Source organism: Rhincodon typus, chromosome 10 (genome assembly GCF_021869965.1).
Source record: "Rhincodon typus isolate 14 chromosome 10, sRhiTyp1.1, whole genome shotgun sequence".
Classification (NCBI taxonomy): Eukaryota; Metazoa; Chordata; class Chondrichthyes; order Orectolobiformes; family Rhincodontidae; genus Rhincodon; species Rhincodon typus.
In genome coordinates, this window is record NC_063341.1 from 7,415,093 (window position 1) to 7,437,243 (window position 22,151).

Below are 22,151 nucleotides of genomic sequence, written 5' to 3' on the forward strand. Positions count from 1 at the left end.
TGCACCTTGTTGTCTCGGATTCTCCAGCATCTGCAGTTCCTACTATCTCTGAAGTAATGTTTCTCTCTAGCTCAACCCTTCTATGCACCTCATCCCTTATTAGCATTCAACTGCACCTTAAATATAGCTCCACTTGTATCATTGCTCATCCCTGGTTTTTATTTCTGATCCTTTTAAAAATCTTTTTTCTGATATTTTACTTCTGATCTCAGTTCCTATTGTCTAATTTTACTGCTAATTATAAGACCTTTTGCTTCATCTAAGTATTTAATATTTTTCTCTTTATTTATTCATGGGATGAGGGTGTCACTGGCTAGGCATTTATTGTCCATCCCTAATTTCCCAGAGGGCAGTTAAGAGTCAACCACATTGCTGTGGGTCTATCAGTCCAGACAGAAGGAACTTAAAATTGTTTTTCATTGGTAGAAGGTGATCCTTAGAACTGTTTTTTTGGGGATTAGGTTTCTACACTCAATTGACCTCGGTCGCTTTTGAAGACAGCAATTAACGGAATGCTGAGCTGTAGTTACAGTAGTGAATGGGCATGGTCTACAAGGACAGAATAGATGCTCTCGCATTGTTGACTGCTTGATGTCTCACCTGATGTGCTTCATCCAAAGTAGGAGTTGCCATTTTGGCAAAAGAAGAATGTTGGATTTGAGAAACATTATTTGCGAATGACGAACATAGACGGAGCTTTCCAAATGTTCTCCACTGGATTCTTGAAGTCACCCAGGATAGTGAGCATTTCCTCACACGTGGGTCAGTACCGAATAATGGAAGCGTGAAAATTGATAGATACACTGGTGTTTTTCTTGGTTACTTTTGGGAACTGGGGAGGAAGCGGGGTGGATTGACATAGAATTTTCCTTTAGGAGATTCAATAGGTGGGGTCTAATCCATGACAGGACAGATTGTGGATGATCTGTTGCAAGAGCAGGCTTAGTGAGCCAAGTGGTATTATCTCATTCCATATTTCCTTCAATTCTGATGAACAATGATACACTTCAAACATATCGCTTTCAATTTTTCAGGAGCTGTGCTGCCAAATATTGATTAAAGGAGAGCTCCACCCGATGAATTGTTCAGTGAGGAACTGAGTGATTGCTTGTTGTTAGACAGCTGCATAGCTCAGATTAGTTTGGCAAGAACTTCAGTGGTTGGATTGGGTTCAACGTTGGACTTCAGAATGACTGCTGATGGCGTGGAAAGCATCTCCATTCTTAAATTATTGTTGCTGCTTGCTTCTTCTTCTTGAAAGATGTTGTTCTCTCACTGTTGTCCCACCGGCCCCTCCCCAAGAGGGAGGGAGTAGCCTCTGCTTTGGCCCTCCTTCTGATCTGGCCCCACCTGCCACGAGATAGCTCCACATCACCCCTGGGTGCGTGCTCGCCATGTCTCAGCTGACTGCCAGCGAAAGCGAGATGGTCAGATGCTCAAAGGGGCCACAATGGGTTCTGCTCTGGGATCGGAGGATGTGGATGGAGTGTCGACTGTCTGAGCCAGCCACCAGAATGCAATAGGAGAGCACACACCAAGTAATCAAACACTGTGAAACAAAAAGAGGCTGGACCTTTTTTTGAAAGTTGTTCGGAGGACAGGGCAGGGATGAGTTGATGGTGTGTCATTTGAGTTTGTTTCAGTGAAGAACAGAAGCTGCTTTCAAAAGCTCCTAGTCATACCCTCGATTGCTAGGTGTGTATCTGCTTCACAAAGGGCACTATATCAATGCACATCCTTTGTAAAGTGAAAGCAGCTTTGCTCCATGAGCATAGAAGTGCCACTCTCGGTGACAGTTTCTAGAAAAGAATCTAGTATTTAGCAGCGCACCAACCAAGCCTTCCGGCCATCGGACTCACCATCAGGTTGGGGTCGGTTTTATTAACTGTGGTGATATGTGAGCTGCGTCATCATTTGTTTATTTTCAGTTGCCGCAGTGTTGCATTTGACAAGATCATTTTGTCCAATGATATTACATGGTACCTCTTCACACATATAAAAGGAGAAAAAAGATGTGCATTTATACAGTGCCCTCTGTGACCTCACGATACCTTGTAACTAATGAAATACTTTTGAAGTGCAGCCATTGTTGAAAGGTCAGTCAGTTTTCACACTGTAAGCTCCCATAGCAGCAATGTGATGGTGACCAGATCACCTTAGTTTTATTGCTTTGAAATTAAATATTGGCTAGAACAGTAAGGGTCATGGGCTGTTTTTACGTTGACCAAAGTGGGCAAGTAGGGTCTTGGTTTTAACGTCTCATCCAATCTCCAAAATTACAGCCCTCCCTCGGTACTGCGTTCCAGATTTGGTCTTTATTTTTATACCGAAGTCCTGGAGTGGAGCTTAAACAAGAGCTTTCTGATTCAGATTTGATAGTACTATCAGTTGATCCACAGCCACTTCCAGGAAGTACTTTAGGTATCACGATGAGGGAGAACCTGCAAAGGCTCTGTGGATCAATGAGCTAACATAAACGTGGATGGCTTCTCCTATCTCTATCTAAGTTGTGCTTTCTCACATACTATTCTAAGCAAATGTGCTTTTTTTCAAACGGTTCCCAATGAAGATCTCTAACAAGTTTAGTTATTCTGGCCCAAGACATGTCTTTGTTTATTCAGATAGTGTTTTGTTTTGAAAGGTGGCAGTTGTGGCAAGAATAATTATTAAATTTTACTTTCTCAACGGACAGATTGTGTTAATTGCTCTGATTACAAAGGAACAATTTTTTTCTTTCTTATAATGAAGGGGACAAAAAGAGACTGATATCTGATATCAACAATATTCAATGTAAAGTCGCCATAGCCCTACTGGAACATATGGATTACTGTCTCTCATTAGAGAGAGACAACTGGTCTTGGTTTAACCTGAGGGTCACTGCGCCTCAGGTGAGAGGAAAGGTTGAAAAAGTAAGTCCTTCACGGTAACCTCAGTCGGTGCAGGAATTGAACCCACACTGTTGGTATCAGTCTACATTACAAACCAGCCGCCAGGCAACTGAGCTTGGGCTGGGGAGTGACCTTGGACTTTCCTAGTCTCTACGGCTCAGTTGTTCATTGAATAAAGTTACTGATCTCGAACCTGGGGAAGCTCAAGTCATCTTCTGGCATGCTTTTCCTGTTCAGCGCCATGCTGATTTTGCATTCTTGCAGATTAAGAGGACCTTGTTGTGAAATTCCCTAACATTTATTTTCCTTTCACTTCCATAGAGAGATGGGAAACCTGTGTGGAGACTGTGATGAGGACGGGAGATTTTACCAATATGCAAGCGCTGCTTCTTCACCTCGTATCTGTGACTCATCGGGCTACTGGACTCCAGAAGAGGCAGTGGGTAAGAGGCAGTTTGGTACACTTGCCTTTATTGGTCAATGCTTTGACAATAGGAGTTGGGAGGTCATGTTGCAACTGTACAGGACATTGGTTAGGCCATTTTTGGAACACTGTGTTCAATTCTGGTCTTGCTGCTACAGGAAAGATGTTGTGAAACTTGAAAGGGTGCAAAAAAGATTTACAAGGAAGTTGCCAGGGTTGGAGGGTTTGAACTATAGGGAGAGGCTGATTAGGCGGAGGCTGATGGGGGTCCTTATAGAGGTTTATAAAATAATGAGGAACATGGATTGGGTCAATAGTCAAGGTCTTTTTCCCAAGGTGGGGGGAGTCCAAAACTAAAGTGCATAGGTTTAAGGAGAGAGGAGAAAGATTTAAAGGGATCTAAGGGGCAGTGTTTTCATGCAGAGGGTGGTGTGTGTATGGAATGAGCTGCCAGAGGAAGTGCTGAAGGCTGGTACAATTACAACAGGAAGGCTTTAGAGGGACATGGGACAAATGCTGGCAAATAGGACTAGATTTATTTGGGATATCTGGTCAGCATGGACGAGTTGGGCTAAAGGGCCTGTTTCTGTGCTGTACATCTGTATGACTCTCATAAAAACACCATTTCCTTTTCAACTAAGTTCCTGGTTTTTGTTTCCCAGAGGCGTTTGAGAAACTATGATTACAATCTATAAATACAAGTCTGTTTTTACTTTTAATTGCCTCTGATCAACGCGCTGAATGAATGGAATGGTTAGTTTCTTTCATAGGCTTTTGTATTCTCCTTTCTCTTTCATAGTCAACAACACTGTTCCCATGTTTAAGGAAATGAAGGTCTCAACTCGTGTTTCTTGGCAAGGGGCAGTATAACGCCCTTAGAAGGGCTTGGAGGGCACTAATTTGCTACAACTGAGAAACAAAATCCTGACAAAACTCTAATTTCTCTGCAGCTAAAGGGAACGTTATTGTTAAAGCAGGTCTGAACTGAGTTCAATGTCAACACGTCAGTAAGAAGGCATATGAAACATGAGCCTGTTAATTTGTGTTACCTAGTCGTGTAGTAGGATAACTGTCATGCCAGGTATACTGCACCAGGCCTTCGCCTATTCTGTGTTACCTGTGGAGGTGACATACCATGCTGTGTGTGAAAGGTACTGTTGTCATTGCATGTTATCCGGAACATGGATAGCAGAAAAGCGAGGGCAAGACCCGTAATGTTCAGGTGCTGGAGCATGTGATGGGACGGGAGGTGATGACCTAGTGGTATTATCACTGAACTGTTAATGTGGAGACCCAGGTAATGTTCTGTGGACACAGGTTCAAATCCCACCATGGCAGATGGCGCAGTTTCAATTCAGTAAAAATCTGGAATTAAGAGCAATGATGACCATGAATCCATTGTCAGGAAAAACCCATCTGGTTCACTAATGGGCCTTTGGGGAAGGAAACTGCCATCTTTACCTGGTCTGACCTACATGTGACTCCAGACCCACAGCAATGCGGTTGACACTTAACTGCCCTCTGGGCAATTAGAGATGGCCTGGCCAGCGACACCCACATTCCATGAATGACTACAAGAAATGTCCTTGCAGCTGTCTGTTTGATAGGTGCAACCTTCAACACTCTACTCTCCCTAAACTCTGCTGATTTAGTCCTAGCTCGTACCATCCATCGTCTCTGGGCTCATTCTGAGCAAGCAACTAACACAAGTAACAACAGTGTTTATGCAGCACCTCGGGAATGACAAAATGGTGCTTCACAAGCGTTAACAAAAATACATAATTTGGAAGCACACAAGGAGATATTACATCGATGATCAAAAGAAGTAAGCTTTTAGGCAAATCTGAAGAGGGGAGAAGAGATGTAAGTAGGTTTAGATAGGGAATTCCAGGACTTAGAGCCTAGGCAACTAATAACAGGCCACCAATGGGGGATCAGTTAAAATTAGGGATGCTCAGAGGGCTGGAGTTACGTGAGCACAGATATTGCAGAGACTTGTGAAGCTAAAAGAGATGACAGTGATAGAGAGAGACCAGGCCATCTGTAGATTTGAAAACCAGTATGAGAATTTCAGAAGTCAGAATGAGCCCAGAGATGATGGATGGTGCGAGCTAGGACTCAATTAGCAGAGTTTAGAGAGAATAGAGTGGTGAAGGTTGTTCAGGGGGCTAGTCTAGAGGTGCAAAAGAAAACGGTCTGGATGAGAGTTCGAGCAGCCGATGCGCAGAGGCTTGAATGACTGAATGATGCATGGATTAGACAAGGGGAAGAAAAATGTCCCTCCGATATTTAACAGGACATGAAGATTTCTGGAGTAGCTTGATGCTGGAAAACTGACCTTTTTCCAGTTGGATGAAAACAACAGGTGCGGAGCACTTGTGGTGAACATTCAGTGTTTGATCAACAGGTTATTAGGAATATGCAACACAATTTGCCAACTGAGATCCTTCGAACAGGAGAGGTCTGCTGGAGGTTTGGGCAAAGGTCAGGAATGTGAACTTTGTGTTCTGCAAGCATGCACTTGTCCTTACCTCAGAAAAGAAAGGTCAGCAGGACAGGAAAGAAAAGCTAGGGAAGCAACAAAGGCGAAATTAAAAATGACACCAACAGCAGTTGCGGAGCTCAGGGTGAGGGAATTTGTCTTTTGCAGTTTTATTAATGAGGACTGTATGTTTTTTTATCATCGTATGAAGGGTCTGATGCTGATTATTCTTCTCTGTCAGCTTTGACGAAACTTTTCAATTTATTCACTTTAGAGATTACTGTTTGCAAGTTTAACCATGACAGAAGCCCCTCCCCTACCCTGGCACATCCAACCCCCCCACCCCGAAACAGACTCCCTCCTCCACCTGGCATAATCCTTTTCCCTACCCTGGCATAGATGCCATCCCCCACCCTGATTGTCCCCACCCGCAACCTGACACAGACACCTCCCCATCTCTGACTCTGCCGATTCCCCCACCCTGACACAGATACCTACCCCACTCTGACTCTCCCCCCCGCCACCCTGACACAGACATCTCCCACACTCTGACTCTCCCCATCCCCACCCTAACACAGACACCTCTCTGACTCTCCCCATCCCCCATCCTGACACAGCCCCGTTCTCACTTTGCTGTGAGCCCCTGTAGGGATGGATCTGTTTGGAATGTCCCATCATTGTCAATAGGTGCAGGCCTGGCCTCCCCAGTGCCTTGGACCAATAACATTCAGTAAAGACGGTAGATTATTACTGTTAACGGGGCTCTTGCAAAATGTAAGTGGGCTGCTGCCCTCACCTTGGCCACAGGTTGAGAAAAATGCTTCCCTGTGTTTTAAGCACTCTGTGATGGCCTGAGGATGGGGAAGGTGCTCTGTGAATGCAGGTTTGTGCATGTGCCCGGTCTAAGCCATCGTTTTGTGTATGGCAGGGTCTCCCGACGTGGATGAGCCATGTGAGCCCAGCCTGCGGGCCTGGAGCCCAGAACTGCACCTCTACCACATGAACATGACGGTGCCTTGCCCCCTGCCAGATGGCTGCATGCTGGAGCTGCTGTTTGCCCAGCCCGTGGTGGCGGACTCACTCTCGGTGTGGGTGACCTACCTATCTGCAAGGGCAGGCAAGACCATCACTAACGTGGAGATCCTGACTGTTGACGGTGAGGACATTCAGCTCGGTGGGCCGTACCACACCTTCTGTGACATCCCCCTCACGGTTAAAGTCAACGTCAAGAAGAGAGTGGCAGGGGTGAAGGTCTACACCTTTGACGAGAAGCTGGAGCTGGACGCCATGCTGTTGACCTCCAGGGTCCAGGATCCCCTGTGCACCAAGTGCAAGTCCCTGAAATACAAGGTTGTGAGGGAACCTCCGTTTCACATGGGGCGGACAGTGACTGTCGCTCAGGCAGAGAGAACCTTCACTGACTGGTGAGTACTTGCCAATGGACCGGCAGCTTTTTAAGGGTGCTTTCTGACCCTGTATAAAACCCATTTACTCCCCAGCTCTTGTTCCTGGCCTAGAACCCATTTACTCTCCAGCTGTCCTGAGCACATGATTCTGGTTCATGAACCTGAGCTGCAGGTCACGAAAACAAATTGAAACCCTTTCTGTGCAAGAGAAAAATCCCAATTTTGGAGAACTGCAGGAGAGTTCCTCCTGGATGTCTGAACCTGCCTATACCTCAACCCACGTCAGTAAAACAAATGTTCTGATCAGTATTGTTTGCTGCCTGTATCCTGCATAACAGCACTCAAAGGGAATGCAACTCAAAAAGTGTTTTCTTGGCTTGAAGGTACCAGGAATCATCCGAATGTTGAGAATCAGGTGATAGGAAAGATCATTCTTGTTTTTTGTTTAATTTCCGTGAAACCCTACGCTCTGCTTTGCAAACGATCAGAAGGCGAGAGACCAACAGGCTGTGGTTCCAGATGTAGGCCTCAGTAGCCACAGAACGGTGAGAGGGAAAGAAGAAATGACGTGGACTTTATTTATGAAGGCAATCTGGCGGCTCACTCTTGCGGGAAGTAGTGTTGTAGCGGCCGCCGTCCTGAATTCGAGAGCAGGATTGTGCTCAGTGCGATGCCCCGCGTAGCCAAATATCTTAAAAAGGTCCGCAGTCCAAGCTTAAAGTAAAAAATGCTGAGAATGGGCCGCAGGCTGTTTGAATGAAATACATTGGAAATTTTTAAAAATAAATTCGTGGGAAGTGAGTGGCCATTTGTAGACATTCAGTATCAGTAAGGACGTGATGTTAACCCATAGAAAAGCAAGCAGATATGATCAGTCTCGGTGTGGTTGGATATCCAGCGGGTTTAGCTCAGTTTGGCAGCATCCTGACATTGTGGTCTCCGGCTGTAAGCTCATGTCTGACACTATGATGTGAACATACAATCCAGACTGACTTTGCAGTGTGCTGCAAGACCGAGCGAGCTTTACAGTGGGGTAACACCCTACTTTGTGAGATTTAAAACAGATTTCAATGTTGCAGGATGTAATAAGGATCCCAAGCCACCTTTTGAGATTAAAGGGGGAAATCTGCTGTCCTTTACCAGATTGGCACCAAGTTCCAGTGGAATTGTTTCACTTAAAGGCTTGTGAATCTTTGGATTTCTCTGCCCCATTGGGTTGTAGATCCTCCATTACTAAATAAGGTGAAAGTTGCCATCGTCCGGTTGTTTAGTCTTTCTGGAAATTCTTAAGGTTTTGGGGAGCAGCCTTGAAAATGGAGTTGAAGCCCAAGAGACAGTGAGGAGTGGGCAGCAGGTCAGTATCACTGTGGAACAGGCTGGAGGAGTGTGCAGTGGGTCAGTATCACTGTGGAACAGGCTGGGAGGTGTGTGTAGTGGGTCAGTATCACTGTGGAACAGGTTGGGAGGTGTGTGCAATGGGTCAGTATCACTGTGAAACAGGCTGGGAGAAGTGTGCAGTGGGTCAGTATCACTGTGAAACAGACTGGGAGGAGTGTGCAGTGGTCAGTATTATTGTGTAGCAGACTGTGAGGAGTCTGCATTGAAGCAGTATTATTGTGGAGCAGACCTGGACATGTGTGCATCAGTGAGAATTGCTGTGAAGCAAAGTGAGCACAAGAGAGGAGGAGCCTGTGCTTCTGAAACAACTCGAAAGACAGTGGGAAAGGCAGCTTCATAAAGAGTATGTGAGAGTGGGTACCACAGCTTCGTAAAGAACATGTGAGAGTAGGGATGACAGCTTCATAAAGAGCATTTGAGAATGGGGACCACAGCTGCATATAGAACATGTGAGAGTTGGGACAGCAGCTTCATAAAATACTTAAGGAATTGAATGGAATAGAGATGGCTGGGTAGGTGATGTGTTGTAGCAGTAGTATGTGGGAACTGGTGTACACTGGTGCGATCCAGGTGACTATTTCTGCAGGAAGTCTTGGCTGTTAGAGGACCTTCAGCTCAGAACTGATGAGTTGGAGTCTGAACCAGGGACACTGAGACATGTGAGGGAAAGTCAGAGGTACCTGGACCCTGTTTCACTCTCGCTCCCTAGATTGGTAACATCAAATTTGGTCCAAGGTCAGTGACAGGAGACTGTGACTGTGATTGAGATTCAGAATTCACACTCACCCCTCCCTCCTCCAACTTTCCCGACTCCAGTCTGGGATGTACTCCGTTCCACTCCATTGCACTGGAGGCCTTTATGTGGGGGTGAGTGGGGGTGTGTGGCTGTTCCTGTTCAAAGGCATGGCTGTCTGATTGAGTGACCCCACATCGGGAAGGGGGGCTCACAGAGAGTCGCCCTCCTGCCCTTACCTCCGATCCTCTGCTCTCTGCCACCCTCATCCACCTCCATTACCGTTACTCCATGGGTCTGTGCCTCAGCCTTGGATGGGTGTGGTAGCAGTAGTAGCCACCAACTGTCTGGTGGTTTAAATTGAAACGATGAGCGACTGCAGAATTCCGAGATGTGGGGGGTCAGGGTGCCCTAAGTGCATGAATCACAAAAAAGATAGCCTGCAGGTATAAGCAGATATTAAGAAGGCTAAAGAACATTAGTGTGATGTGTTTGAAAAGTAGTTTAATACTCTTTGGAATCAGTTTATAACCCGAAGGGTAAATCTTTGACTGGCCAATAAGACAACCCTGTTACATACAACTGACAGGTTTCTCTGTCACTCCCCTCCTGTCGTCACTCTTTTGTAGGCCTGGGTCCATTAGCAATCCTAGCGATTGGAGTGGAGGCCTGACCACCAGGATCCATTTCCTCCTTGGATGTCCTGTTGAGCAATGCCGGTCTCAGCTTTTCTTGGGAAAGGGGCCGGAACACGAGGGGAGATATTTACAGTGATCCACAAGGGAAGCAAGGGAAGTATGGCAAAGACCTTTTCACATAGTGAATAGTTAGGGTCTGGAAAACACTGCCTGGAAACCTGACGGAGGGCACGTTCAATGGCGACATACAAGAGGGTACTGGAGGATTATTTGGATAAAAATAACATGCAAAAATATGGAGAAAATGCAAGAGATTGGTGCGAGCTGATGATGCTCATTTACCGAGCTGGCGAAGAGCCAACGGGCTGAATTGTCTCTTCCCGCATTGTAACATTTCTGTGATTCTGTGGGATCCATGGTACTGGGTGAGGTTGGCTGCTACCCAGTGAAGTGCCTATTTGTGGTGAGCCTTCCCAAAAGCAAGGCTTCCAACCCAGGGCTGAGTCCCTACCACTCGTAACAAACACCAACCACTTGCCCAGCAAGGGTGGCTGTCAGTTTCAGGGGCATCAGGGCCGTGGGAAGGAGTGTGTCAGAATCGTGTTGGGTCAGGGTGTGGGGTGGTCAGCATTATAGTTACCTCAGAGTTCGACATGGTTTTTAATCTTCTAACTTTCCCGGGGTAACTATTACTCTACCAGAAGTGTAACTTCTGAATTCCCTGACTTTAATGGAGTGTTTTGGCGCATTACTGACACGTAAAGATTTCCCATCAGGGCTTTCAATTTCTTGCGGAGTTTGCTGCATCTGGGAACCTGTGTGATCCCAACACATAACTGCAGTTTGCACTGCTACACCGACTATCTGGCCATCGGAATATCTGGGTCATTGTCGTCAGAATCTGGTGCAGAGCATTCATTGTACTTATTCTGAGTCAGTGCGGCTATTGGCATCATCGTGGAAATCGCACTCTGGATTAGGTATCGCACTTTTGGTTTCAGAATCATCCCTCCATTACAAATCATCTTTATCCCCAGCCAATGGATGGGGGTACTGTGCATTTTTGAGCAATCTAATGAAAAGTTGTGGAGAGACAAAATCCCAAAATTGGATCGTGGAACCAACAACTCATCAAGAATGTAACCATCCCAGCATTTTCCAAAGAGTCATTCTGAGGCACTCTTCTCAAGATCAGGCCACTGTTTGGTCCCGTGTTCTCTAACACACTTGGTCTTTGGTATCTCCTTCAGGGTATTCTCCTTCCATTCCTACAGCAGCTTTTTGTTAAAGCTGAATTGCCTCACTCCAGCACCGTGTGTAAAACTGGAGATAAAACAGTCCTTCAGTTGGTTGACGAGTTAGAAACTGTTATGACTCCTATCCTGAATCTTGCCTCATTTTCCACCTTTTTGGTTTCCGTCTACTCTGTGCGGATGTATTTTAAACTCCCATACCTTTTCTTGGTTTCTCGGCTTTTATTGCCTTTTTCTCCCACTCGCTGACTTATAAGTAAGGAAGGCACATATTTTGACATGACAGTGGATCATACCCCTGATTTATTTTTGGATATGTTAAGCTTTAAAATGCAAAGTGCCTTTTTGAAAGGACGTACGTACGAGCCAAGAGATGGCTGAGAATCTAAATGCAGTAGCAGTCTGGGACAACCATGTACATTACACAGAAGTCCGAGAGGAACCACAGATTGTCTCTTAAAGGGTGTTAAGAAAACTTCAGGCAACATTGTTTCATAGGGGAAAAGGTCATTCAAGAAAACTGGTTTGCGATGTCCTTGAGAAATAATGCAAGACTGATTAATCCATCTTCGTAGAAAACTACGTCCTGTGGATTATGTCCCAGATTGCTGACATGATATGAGATGAAAGAAAGGCAGATCTGGATGAGGAACATGTTTGGGGTTTTACCCTTACAGGAATATGGAAGAAAGGGGATTAAAAACTAGCTGCAGGAATATGGAAGAAAGGGAATTAAAAACTAACTGCATCCCCATGGTCTCTCAGTTAAATGTCTCACACAGATTAAATTTGAATTACCAGTGTTATATATTTGTTCACATTTCAAAAACTTCTGTCTACTGGTGGTTCACATTTTACCTGTAGGAGCACCTCATGTTTTGCAATAATTTTGTAAGGGGTTGCAGATTGACCTGCACCCAGCTAACTGTGCTGGCATACATGTGTTCAAGCTTGGGGTTTGAGTCCCTCTGTGCTAACGTGTGCTGTGAAGTTCCGCTAGACACCCCAGCTGTGCAGGTAAAAGGAGAGAAAGTCCCTCTCTCTGATTGCTGAAAACAAGTCAAAACATAAAGACCCCACTGAAGGAAACTGGAAAAACCCTTTTCAGCTAACTGCTGAAGCAAGAATCTCTGATCAACTACTCAACTGCCAAAATCAGTGCTATTGGAATCACCCATCTTAAAAAAAAATTCCATAATCTATTTGGATAAACCAAAAATTGATTTGTATAATCTTGTTTTGATTTTTACTGTTTACACTTGATGCTCTTACTAATCTGTGTGTATGTGCAGCATGTCTTATAAGCATTTTCTCGCATTTTAATAAACCCTCTGTTTCTTTAACTCAAGAAATCCTGGTTAGATTATTTTCTTTTAAAACATAAATGCATTTAGGCTAGAGAGAAAGTTCCAGAGGGAAAGCATTCTTTTTTAAAATTAAACTTGTTGGTGACCAAATGAGGGAAGGATTGAGTAAAGGACGGGGGGCCAGGACCTCCACACCCAGAGCAAGGTCCCTCAAAGCTGTGCTGTGCAACAGAAACGTAGTTGACAGAGATCGTTGCCCGGGAGCTTGCAGGAAAAGGTTAACCTTTTCCCCAAATGTAATCCAAACCATGGCCTTTGGTGCTTAAAAATGGGGAAGTTATGTATATCAGATCGTCTCATGCATTGCAATTTGTATGGATGTCTGACTCCCTCAGTAACATCTGAGAGTGTGGGATATAGAATCAGCGGAGTTTTACGGAAATGTATTCTTTTCACTCTTCTTACATTCATCACTGTGTCGCCACATACAAGTGGAGAGGGAGTACGAAAGCATTGTGCTTTCTTCTTATGCTCCAGCTGTGAGGTGTTAAGTCTGGAGGGTGTTAACAAGCTCCGAACTTTATTAAAACGCATTTTTCAACACGTGCGTCTCACAACTTGGGAATCCCAGAGAGTTTAAAGATGTAGGTGACTCATGTGAATGGACAGATACATGGCAACCAATCTCTGGAGTCTGTCAAACAAATATTACAAACCTGATGAGAAAACATGCCGACATAAGGTTTGTATCAAACGTTACTGAGCTGAGCTGCTACCATTAAACAGCTGGCATGTGAGCCACTTGAGCCACTAGTTGGGCTTCAGGCTTGACAATGGGTGAATTGTCTTGGGGTTTGAAGCTTTTTTGCAACTTAAGCAACCAGACAGGTTCAAATTAGCTTTATTTTTGTTCCCCTGCGCCCCCCCGATGCTTTGTTTTCCTGTTGATAATTAATACTGGAGAACATGTTGAACAAATCTCTTTCTCATTCACTCCTGTGACTGGTTACATAGTCCTTCCCCCTCATTTATACAGAGCATAAAAACCTCAGAGATCCACCTCACTTGGTTGCTCATGATCCCTGCTGTTCCCAGAATACCTAGCTTTGGCAATGTTTAGCTCTTGGGCCTCCCTCATCAGGGTACTGCCTAACCTCTCCGGAATTTGTTAGAAAGTTTGAATGCATTTTTGTCAGATTTAAAGCAGTTTATTTGAATTTCGTGCTTCTGATCTTGCTATCTGTCAGTTTTCACTGTTATGTCATGCATTTTTCTCCCTTGTGAAATCTGGGTTGGTGGCTGGGGGGGTGGGATTTGTTACTAACATTTGTCAATGATGTCCTTTCAGGGAGGTTGTCCCAGGCAGAGTTTACAGCTACCAAGTGAAGGTAGTAGCCGCATCCACGTCGAGTGATCTCACCCCACCTCTATTCTACGTACATGGCAGTCCCTTTTGTGGGGATGAACGAGTGGAAAAGTAAGGAAAATAAACCCAACACTTAATCTGAATAAAAACCATATGCTGATAATCTCCTCGTTCCTTAATTTTTTGTTTCAAAGGTCAGGTTGTGAAGTGTTTTCCAACTGGATACTTGGAAAGCCTGGGCTCAACCAGTCCATTAGGTTGCGGTGCACCCCGCAGTGAGGGAGGGGGAGAACTTTTGTCACCTGCAGTTGACAGTTTGGGGAGGTGATGGCCTTGTGGTACTATTACTCGACTGTTAATCCAGAGACCCAGGTAATGTTCTGGGACCTCGGTTCGAATCCCACCAACATCTGGATTTTAAGAGTCCAGTAATGACCATGAATCTATTGCCAATCATCAGGAAAAAAGACCCATCTGGTTCACTAAGGTCCTTTAGGGAAGGCAACTGCCATCCTTATCTGGTCTGGCCTATATGTGACTCCAGACTCACAGCAATGTGGTTGACTCTGAACTGTCCTCTGGGCAATTAGGGGTGGGCTATAGATGCTGCTTTAGCCAGCACTGCTCTCATTCTGTGAATGAATAATTTTAAAACTAAAGGGTCACTTTCAGTTTCTGGTCATGGGGTGAAACTTCGGTGAGTCTCAGGTTCTTTCTTTCCCATGTTGAAGACCCTACCTTAGGGTTGTGTTAAGGCTGAGGGATCCAACTCTTGACAGGTCAATTGACTCTGACCTACTCCCATTCCAGACATTCAGAACAAAAACCAGAACTCCCTGAGAGTCCTTCAAAAGTTTGAAGCAATGTTGAGTTTGAATGTGAGAAATGTAACAATGGGAAGGGCATGAATTTGGTTCATGTGACAATTAGAAGATCCTCTAGTGTCTGCTGAAATGGGTTCCACCATGTACTGTGGATCTGATCTCTACATGGGTGGATTATTGCTGTGTGATTGCTGTTCCTAGCTGAGCTGATTGATCTCACAAGCTGACAACGAAGCTGGCCCTGGTCTCTGAACTGGGCCCCTCTAGAACTCCAGAGCTTACCAGGTTTTAGAGACATTCCTGACAGTGGAGGATCCTTGGTGGTAGCCAGGCCACGCTCACTTCTTACCTCATCGACAGTCGTATTCTGGTAAGTTCATTCATTCATGAACACACTGGAAAGCCTAAAGGCACTGACATAGCTTTTCACTGTGCTTTATTGAGTGAGTGTGACAGATGTAAGAGGGCACGGTGTAAAGGTGACAGAATGGACAGGGTGTCAAGTTGTCAAAGTAACAGGGTGGGCAGGGCACCAAATGGAAGATTAAAATTCCTGGGCAATTCCTTGTGTAGCCAATGTGGTGGGACACCTCAGAAGTCACAGTCACATTTCTTCAGAGTTATGTCCAGCCTCTGTGTGTTCAATGGAAGATCTGGACTGAGATGTCCATTCAACGAATGAAAGCATACTCTGTGTGCATTTATGGCAGATAAATACAGCAGCCAATGACAAGCACCCAAACCTGGAGAACGTGTTTCTGGTGATGTGTTGAACGAGGGGAATAAATGTGAGGCGGAAGAGTGCGCTTTCAAATTGCCATGGGATCCTGTACACTTAAAAGAGAGAAGATTTAAGATCTCAGTGTGTTCAGGTCTCGAGTGGGGCTTGGACACAGGGCCTTCTGACTAAAAGTGACACTCAGAGTTTTCTCCTCACATCTCTTGATATTGTTGACATGTTGGAACGCTGCCCGACAAGCACCGACATCTTTACTTCATCCCGAGCAAGCAGCTTTTCTTCATGTATGGCCCCGATTGTGATGAGGTTTCACGTCGACAGGGAGGGATCATAGGCCTGTTCTGTCCCTTTCCAGTAGAAGTTAGTAAGTAATGGGCAGCCACAGGGGGAGAGATCGGTGGAAGCGTCTCCTTCCTGAACACTGCCCTCAGTTGTGCAAATTGGTGGAATGCAGTTAAATTGGGTACAACAGTCAGTGATATAGGGAGGTTGTGATAAATCACCGCAGAAGGAAACACAAAGAAAAGATTACACAGTCAACATGATGGTATTGGAGAGAAGTCATGGAGTAATTACAGCACCAGAAGGTAGCAAATCAGCCCATGATACTCAAATTGTACTATATACGTATGAGTACAAGCTGTACTGCTGATAATAGTGGGTTGGTACGTTTTTTGTGTTAATGTGACTGCCAAGCAACATCAATACAGCTCCGTATTTGGAAAGCCTGTACAGGTGAGCTTCCTATCACCTTCATGTGCAGAGTATGCTGAGGATTTTCAATATATTTCATGTTTGTTATTTTCTCTCTCAGCAATCTCGGAGAAGAGTGTGATGACGGTAATTTATTAGACGGTGATGGCTGCTCAAGGCGGTGTCAGATAGAGGAACATTTTAACTGTCTGGGTGAGTTCTCACTAAATAATGCTCTCCATATCCAGGTAGCTCAGTACATACAGCATCGGACTTTGAAGCCCCGTATCACTGCCGCGGTATCTGGTGGTATGTGTGGTGTACATATACAGTGGTCATGTATGTGGTTTTGTGTATCATATGCACGCTACTCCTATATCTGGTTATATGTAATGTACACACACTACCCCCGTATCTTGTTTTGTCTAATGTATATAAACTGATCACAAAGGTGTAGACAGAAGTAGGCCATTCAACCCGTCGAGTCTGCTTTGCCATTCAATAAGATCGTGGATAATCTGATACTCCTCAACTCCATCTTCCTGACTTTTCTCCAAACCTTTGATTCTCTTGCTAATTAAAAATCTGATTGTATTAGCCTTGAATATACTTAATGATCTGGGCTCTACAGCCTTTGTGCTAAGGAATTCTGTCTCTTCACTGTCCTCTGAAAAGAACAAATTCCTCCTCATCTCCGTCCTAACTGGGTGACCACTTTGCTCTGAGATTGTGGTTTCTGACCCTAGGCTCTGCTACAATGGGAAATAATCTTTCCAAATCTACCCTGTCACGTTCATGAAGGCTCTTCTACCTTTCTATAAGGTCTGCTCTCATTCTTCTGCATTCCACTAAATACAGAGCTAACCTACTCAACCTCTCCTCAGAAGATAGGTCTGGTATCTCTGGAACAAAGCCAGAAATAGCTGGAGAACCATAGCAGGTCTGGCAGCATCTGTGGAGAGAAAGCAGAGTCAATGTTTCAGGTTCTTCAGAACATTCTCTGGACTGCTTCCAAAGCTAATATATCTTTCCTTAGATAAGGTGATCAAAACTGTTCACAGTATTCCAGCTGTGTTCTAACTAATGCCTTGGACAGTTTTAGGAAGACCTCCCCATTTTTATACTCCATTACTTTTGAAATGAAGGCTAACATTCCATTTGCCTTTCCTATTACCTGTGAACTTGTATGCTATCTGTAAATTTTTGCGATTTATGCATGAGGACTCCTAAATCTTTCTGTGATGCAGCTTTCTGCAGTATTGTTCTATTTAAATAATATTCACTGCCCCAAATCTGGTTATGTGTAATATAAACACCCTGGGCCCAGGACTTCCCATTAATTGTGTTCAGTACCTTCTATATTCTTTCAAAATCCGGGTTAGATTGCATTGATCACCTCTGTGCCTGTCATGTGGAGTTATAAGCATTTTCTTCTCATCCTTCCCAGTCCTAATCTCTATTTGCCAATATCCTATTTCAGCATAATTGACAACTTTAAACATTTTGTTCCACATGCAAGCTAAAATTAGAAGCAGTAACTCCATGGGGAATGCTGTATCCAGTTCATCTGTGTGTCAGACTTGGCTCCTTGCTGGCATTCTTGCCTCTGAATCGTAAGGTTTCAGGTCTTCAGCAGAAAGCTTAAAGCTGACATTTCCAGGGTATTATTGAAGGAGTGCTGCATTATCAGAAGTGCCATCTTACAGATGAGATATTAAACTGAGGCCCCATCTGGCTGCTTGGGTAGATGATGAAGATCCCATGGGGCTACGTTGATGAAGAACAGGGGTATTATCCCTGGTGGCCTGGTCAATCTTTATCTTGCAATCAACGTGACAAAATGGCAGACGATTTGATCATTTTCTCATTGCTGTTTGTGGGAACATATTGGCTTCTATATTTTTGACTTTATATCTTACTTTGGTTTGGATTGCTTTGGCTTGGTAGGTGGTCTTGAACAGCGTTTCACTTCACCTCCAGTTAGACAACACCCCTTTACCCAGATCTGAGGAAGGGTCACTGGACCCGAAACGTTAACTCTGATTTTTTTCTTCATAGATGCTGCCAGACCTGCTGAGCTTTTCTAGGAACTTCTGTCTTTGTTCATATTTACCCTGACTATTTGCTGTATATTAACTAGCTGTCTATCCAGGTCGCAACATCTCTTCTTGTACCATATGTCTGAACTTTTTGAACAATCCTTTGTGAGACATCTTAAGGATAGACTTCTGATAACTCTTACAACTTCAGCTACAACCTTCTATCTCTCGGATCAATCACCTTGTATTAGCCAGATACAACTTAACTTTCACAAATCCTAACTGTTTGATTATACTCAACAATTTAATGTTAGGATTTGGATAGGCAGATGGTGAAGGTTGGAAAAATGAGAGATGATTCTTTGTACATATATTTCATATCATCCACCTTCAACAAGCCCTCGTTCATGAATTCAATTGATATGCAATTAGCAGGTTCTCGTTTTCATTATCATTTGGTTCAAATTGATGCAATATATTTAATATAGAAATAATAAATAATAAAATGTAATGCTATAAATATAATAACTTTAGTATTAAAGAAAATGACACTGAAGCATGGCAACTCCACTGTCTACAGCAGATCTTATTCTTACATAATCTTGTAATTGTGCCGCTCTTTTAAAACTCCATTCTAATTAATAAATCTACCATGCTTTCCTCCCCTGTCATTGGAATTTTGCCTTCATCTCTGAGGTTTCTAGCTTCTCTCTAATCATTCCTCATCCCACAAGATGGCACTAACAGAGTGTCTGGGCTTCTGTGCTCAGGCTTTTCCTCTTGGTCCGCATTTTTCTTTCTCTTTTTCCCTCTTGTCCTTCTTCTTTCTCAAAATTACCTGATAAAGAGAACTCTTCAGTAGGAAGGCGGCAGCGGCGTCTTCAGAGGTAGCGTGGTTACAGAGCCTGGAGCGAGACGCTCCCTTTCGCATGGAGTGGGCCCCTGGTGGTGGCATGGTGTGGGCTGGTGTGGCCCAGAGCGGGACTTTGGCAGCAGCACAGTGTGGGCTGGGAAGCCTGGAGTGGGACTGTAGCAACAGAGAAGGAAAGGTTGGACTCTCTTTGAACAAAAACAAAGTTGCTGGAAAAGCTCAGCAGGCCTGGCAGCATCTGTGAAGGGAAAAACAGAGTTAATGTTTCAGGTCAGTTCTGAAGATGGGCCACCAGACCCGAAACGTTAACTCTGTTTTTTTCCTTCACAGATGCTGCCAGACCTGCTGAGATTTTCCAGCAACTTTGTTTTTGTTCCTGATTTACAGCATCCGCAGTTCTTTCGGTTTTTATTTAGTATTGGACTCTCTTTGAGTTGCCTTTTTACTTTTCTATTTTATTCTAAGTTAATGCAAACTGTGCCTTTGCACGGCGATGGTATTCACTGTATTTTATATTGAATACACATGACAATAAACGTTACAATTCAATTCTTCTTGTATATTATTGCGTTACTTATTACTTGTATTGCTCATTTTCCAGGCTCCTTATGTTGGGAAAATTTCCCACTGCCAAACATGTTTGCAAACCTTTCTGTCACTTTATTGGGGCCCAACTTGCTTTTTATCTCACTGAACTTTGATGTCCAGTGCAGTTCCCATTGTCTCCCACTCTTAAATTCCCTTTACTGTTCTTGTATTTAACCTAACTATGGCCACTATTTCTCAGTTGTTAGGACTTATTCATTACCCAAAACTAAATCTTTGTTTTCCAAAAAATGTACTCAACTAAGAAGCAGCCCTGGATGCAACCAAAAGCTGGATTACTTTGGAAAAGTTACTGCCCTATTATTCTGAGCTGTCTACAGATCACAACCTGTCTCCCACCTCCATTTTCTTTGTTCATTTCAGGACAAAAAAATTATACTGTTTCCCATTCTCGTCCTTAATTATATCCATGTGGATTCCATCTCGATATAAAAACCCCAAGGACATTCATGTGTTCTAACACTGTGATATAATCATTTATTTAATATGATCTGATCCTACTAGCATTCCTGCAAATGTAAAGATGAGGGATATCAAGTCTCCATTTCATCTAACCTTAGGCCACATCTCTGCTATAGCTGGTATATTATATCCTTCTGTACGTATTCATGTTTCTAACAAGTCAACTTGGCTTGGAACATTTGTTTCCCTCATCATTTGGATGCAACATGAGCATCTAGCCCCCTGTCCCTTGTGAGCTAGTCTATATTGCTTTCCAGTGTCTCTATGCAGCATGGATGAAGGCCCTTCAGCCTATCATATCTGCACTAATCAACAAGTGTTGACCTTTTCTAGTTCCATTTTCCAGCCTTGTATGCTATGACATTTCAAGTGCTTATCCAGATAGTTCTTAAATGTCTTGAGAGCACCTGCCTCTGTTGCCCTTTTAGACAGTGATGCCTACCGCATTCTGGGTGAAAATAAATTCCCTAAATCCCCTCTAAACTCCTGCTCCTTACCTTAAAACTGTGCCCCTGCTTATTGGCCTCTCTACTAAGGGGAAAAATTTCTCCTTATTTCCTCAATCTATGCTCGTCAGAATTTTGTAAATGTCAATCGAGTACCCCCCCAGTCTTCTCTGCTCTAAGGAAAACAACCCCATCCTATCTAGTCTCTCTTCATTGCTCTAGCCTCTCATGCAATCACATCCTTCTTATAGCGTGGTGAGCAGAACTGAACAATTTAATGCATTGATACTATTTGACTCAAGCATGATAATGAGCTCCACAAGTGGAAACACTGGGAGAGGTTTATCACTCTCCCCTTTGAATGGTTGGTGGGGGAAGGGTCATGTATTGAAACATGGATGTCAAAACCTACTGCCTTCTAGCCTCCACCCTGATTAAGACAATGACAGGAGGCCCATGGGGGTTTCTTCCTGCCACTCATCGTCACCCTTTAAGGTTGTGCTACACTAGCATGTCTTCAAGGGTATGGCTGTTCTGGACTGTGATTGGTTGATAGCTTTTGGTGGGTGGTACCTCTAACCCTCCCCCTGCCCCTGCCCCTGCCCCCGCCCCCCTTGCCAACCCCCACCATTCTTAATCCTAACAAAGCCTACTGCTGTCTTGTTAAATCCCTTCGGGATGCTTAATACGATAGGTCTTCCATTACAGAGAGGATGTGCATCTCTCATCAGCTGTCCAGTTGCTGCCATTATAAAGCACCCACTCTGACTTTCTGCATTCTTCTAAGTACCTCTGTTAGTCACACCTCAGCCTAATGTGACTCAATTAGATGTAACATCTAAGTCCTGGTATCATCTGTAAAACCTCATTTTTAAACATTGTCCTTGTTTTTGAATTATTTCCATCGTATTTCTTTAATCATTCATGCATATAGGTGCCACTTACTAAGGCAGCATTTATTGCCCAAGGGCTATTAAGAGTCAACCACATTGCTGTGGATATGGAATCACATGTCAGCCAGACCAGGTAATGATGGCAGATTTCCCCTCTTTAAAGGACATTAGTGAAACAATCAACAGTGGTTACACAGTTGTCATTAGACTGTGTTTTTTAATTCCAGATTTTTACTATATTCAAATTTCACTATCTGCCATGGCAAGATTCGAACCTGTGTCCCCAGAGCATTAGCCTGAGGTTTTGGTTTATTAGGCCAGTGACGTTACTACCATGCCACCACCTCACCTGTCATGACTGGTTAGTTAACTATGACTGGATAATTGTTGTATGTTTTCTTTTTAAACTTGAAAACGTCATTTGAGTTAATCTACTGAAGGTCATTAATGGACACAAGCCAACTTCCATTCATTTTTACTCATGATTGTAAATTAACAGCATTGTGGCAAGGCATTCAGCCCCAACTTGTCTAAGGTGATGTTTATGCTCCACACAAACTTCCTCCTTTCCTTCCTCATCTAACCATATTGCCATAACACCACCTCTTATCTCCCCCTAGATCATGACTCCAACACTGAACACCAGGTTTTCATTCCCAGGACTGTCACTGACTTAACCTTTT

At 44.0% G+C, this 22,151-nt stretch overlaps 1 protein-coding gene across 1 annotated transcript in view; it reads left to right on the forward strand.

The window, feature by feature from the left end:
- LOC109930284 (pappalysin-2) overlaps window positions 1-22,151 on the forward strand; it is a 340,597-nt gene that overhangs the window by 147,966 nt on the left and 170,480 nt on the right. Inside the window, exons 6-9 of the mRNA XM_048602074.1 lie at window positions 3,210-3,331; window positions 6,723-7,218; window positions 13,878-14,006; window positions 16,273-16,364. Coding sequence (XP_048458031.1) covers window positions 3,210-3,331; window positions 6,723-7,218; window positions 13,878-14,006; window positions 16,273-16,364 — 839 coding nt within the window. The remainder of the gene's footprint in view (window positions 1-3,209; window positions 3,332-6,722; window positions 7,219-13,877; window positions 14,007-16,272; window positions 16,365-22,151) is intronic.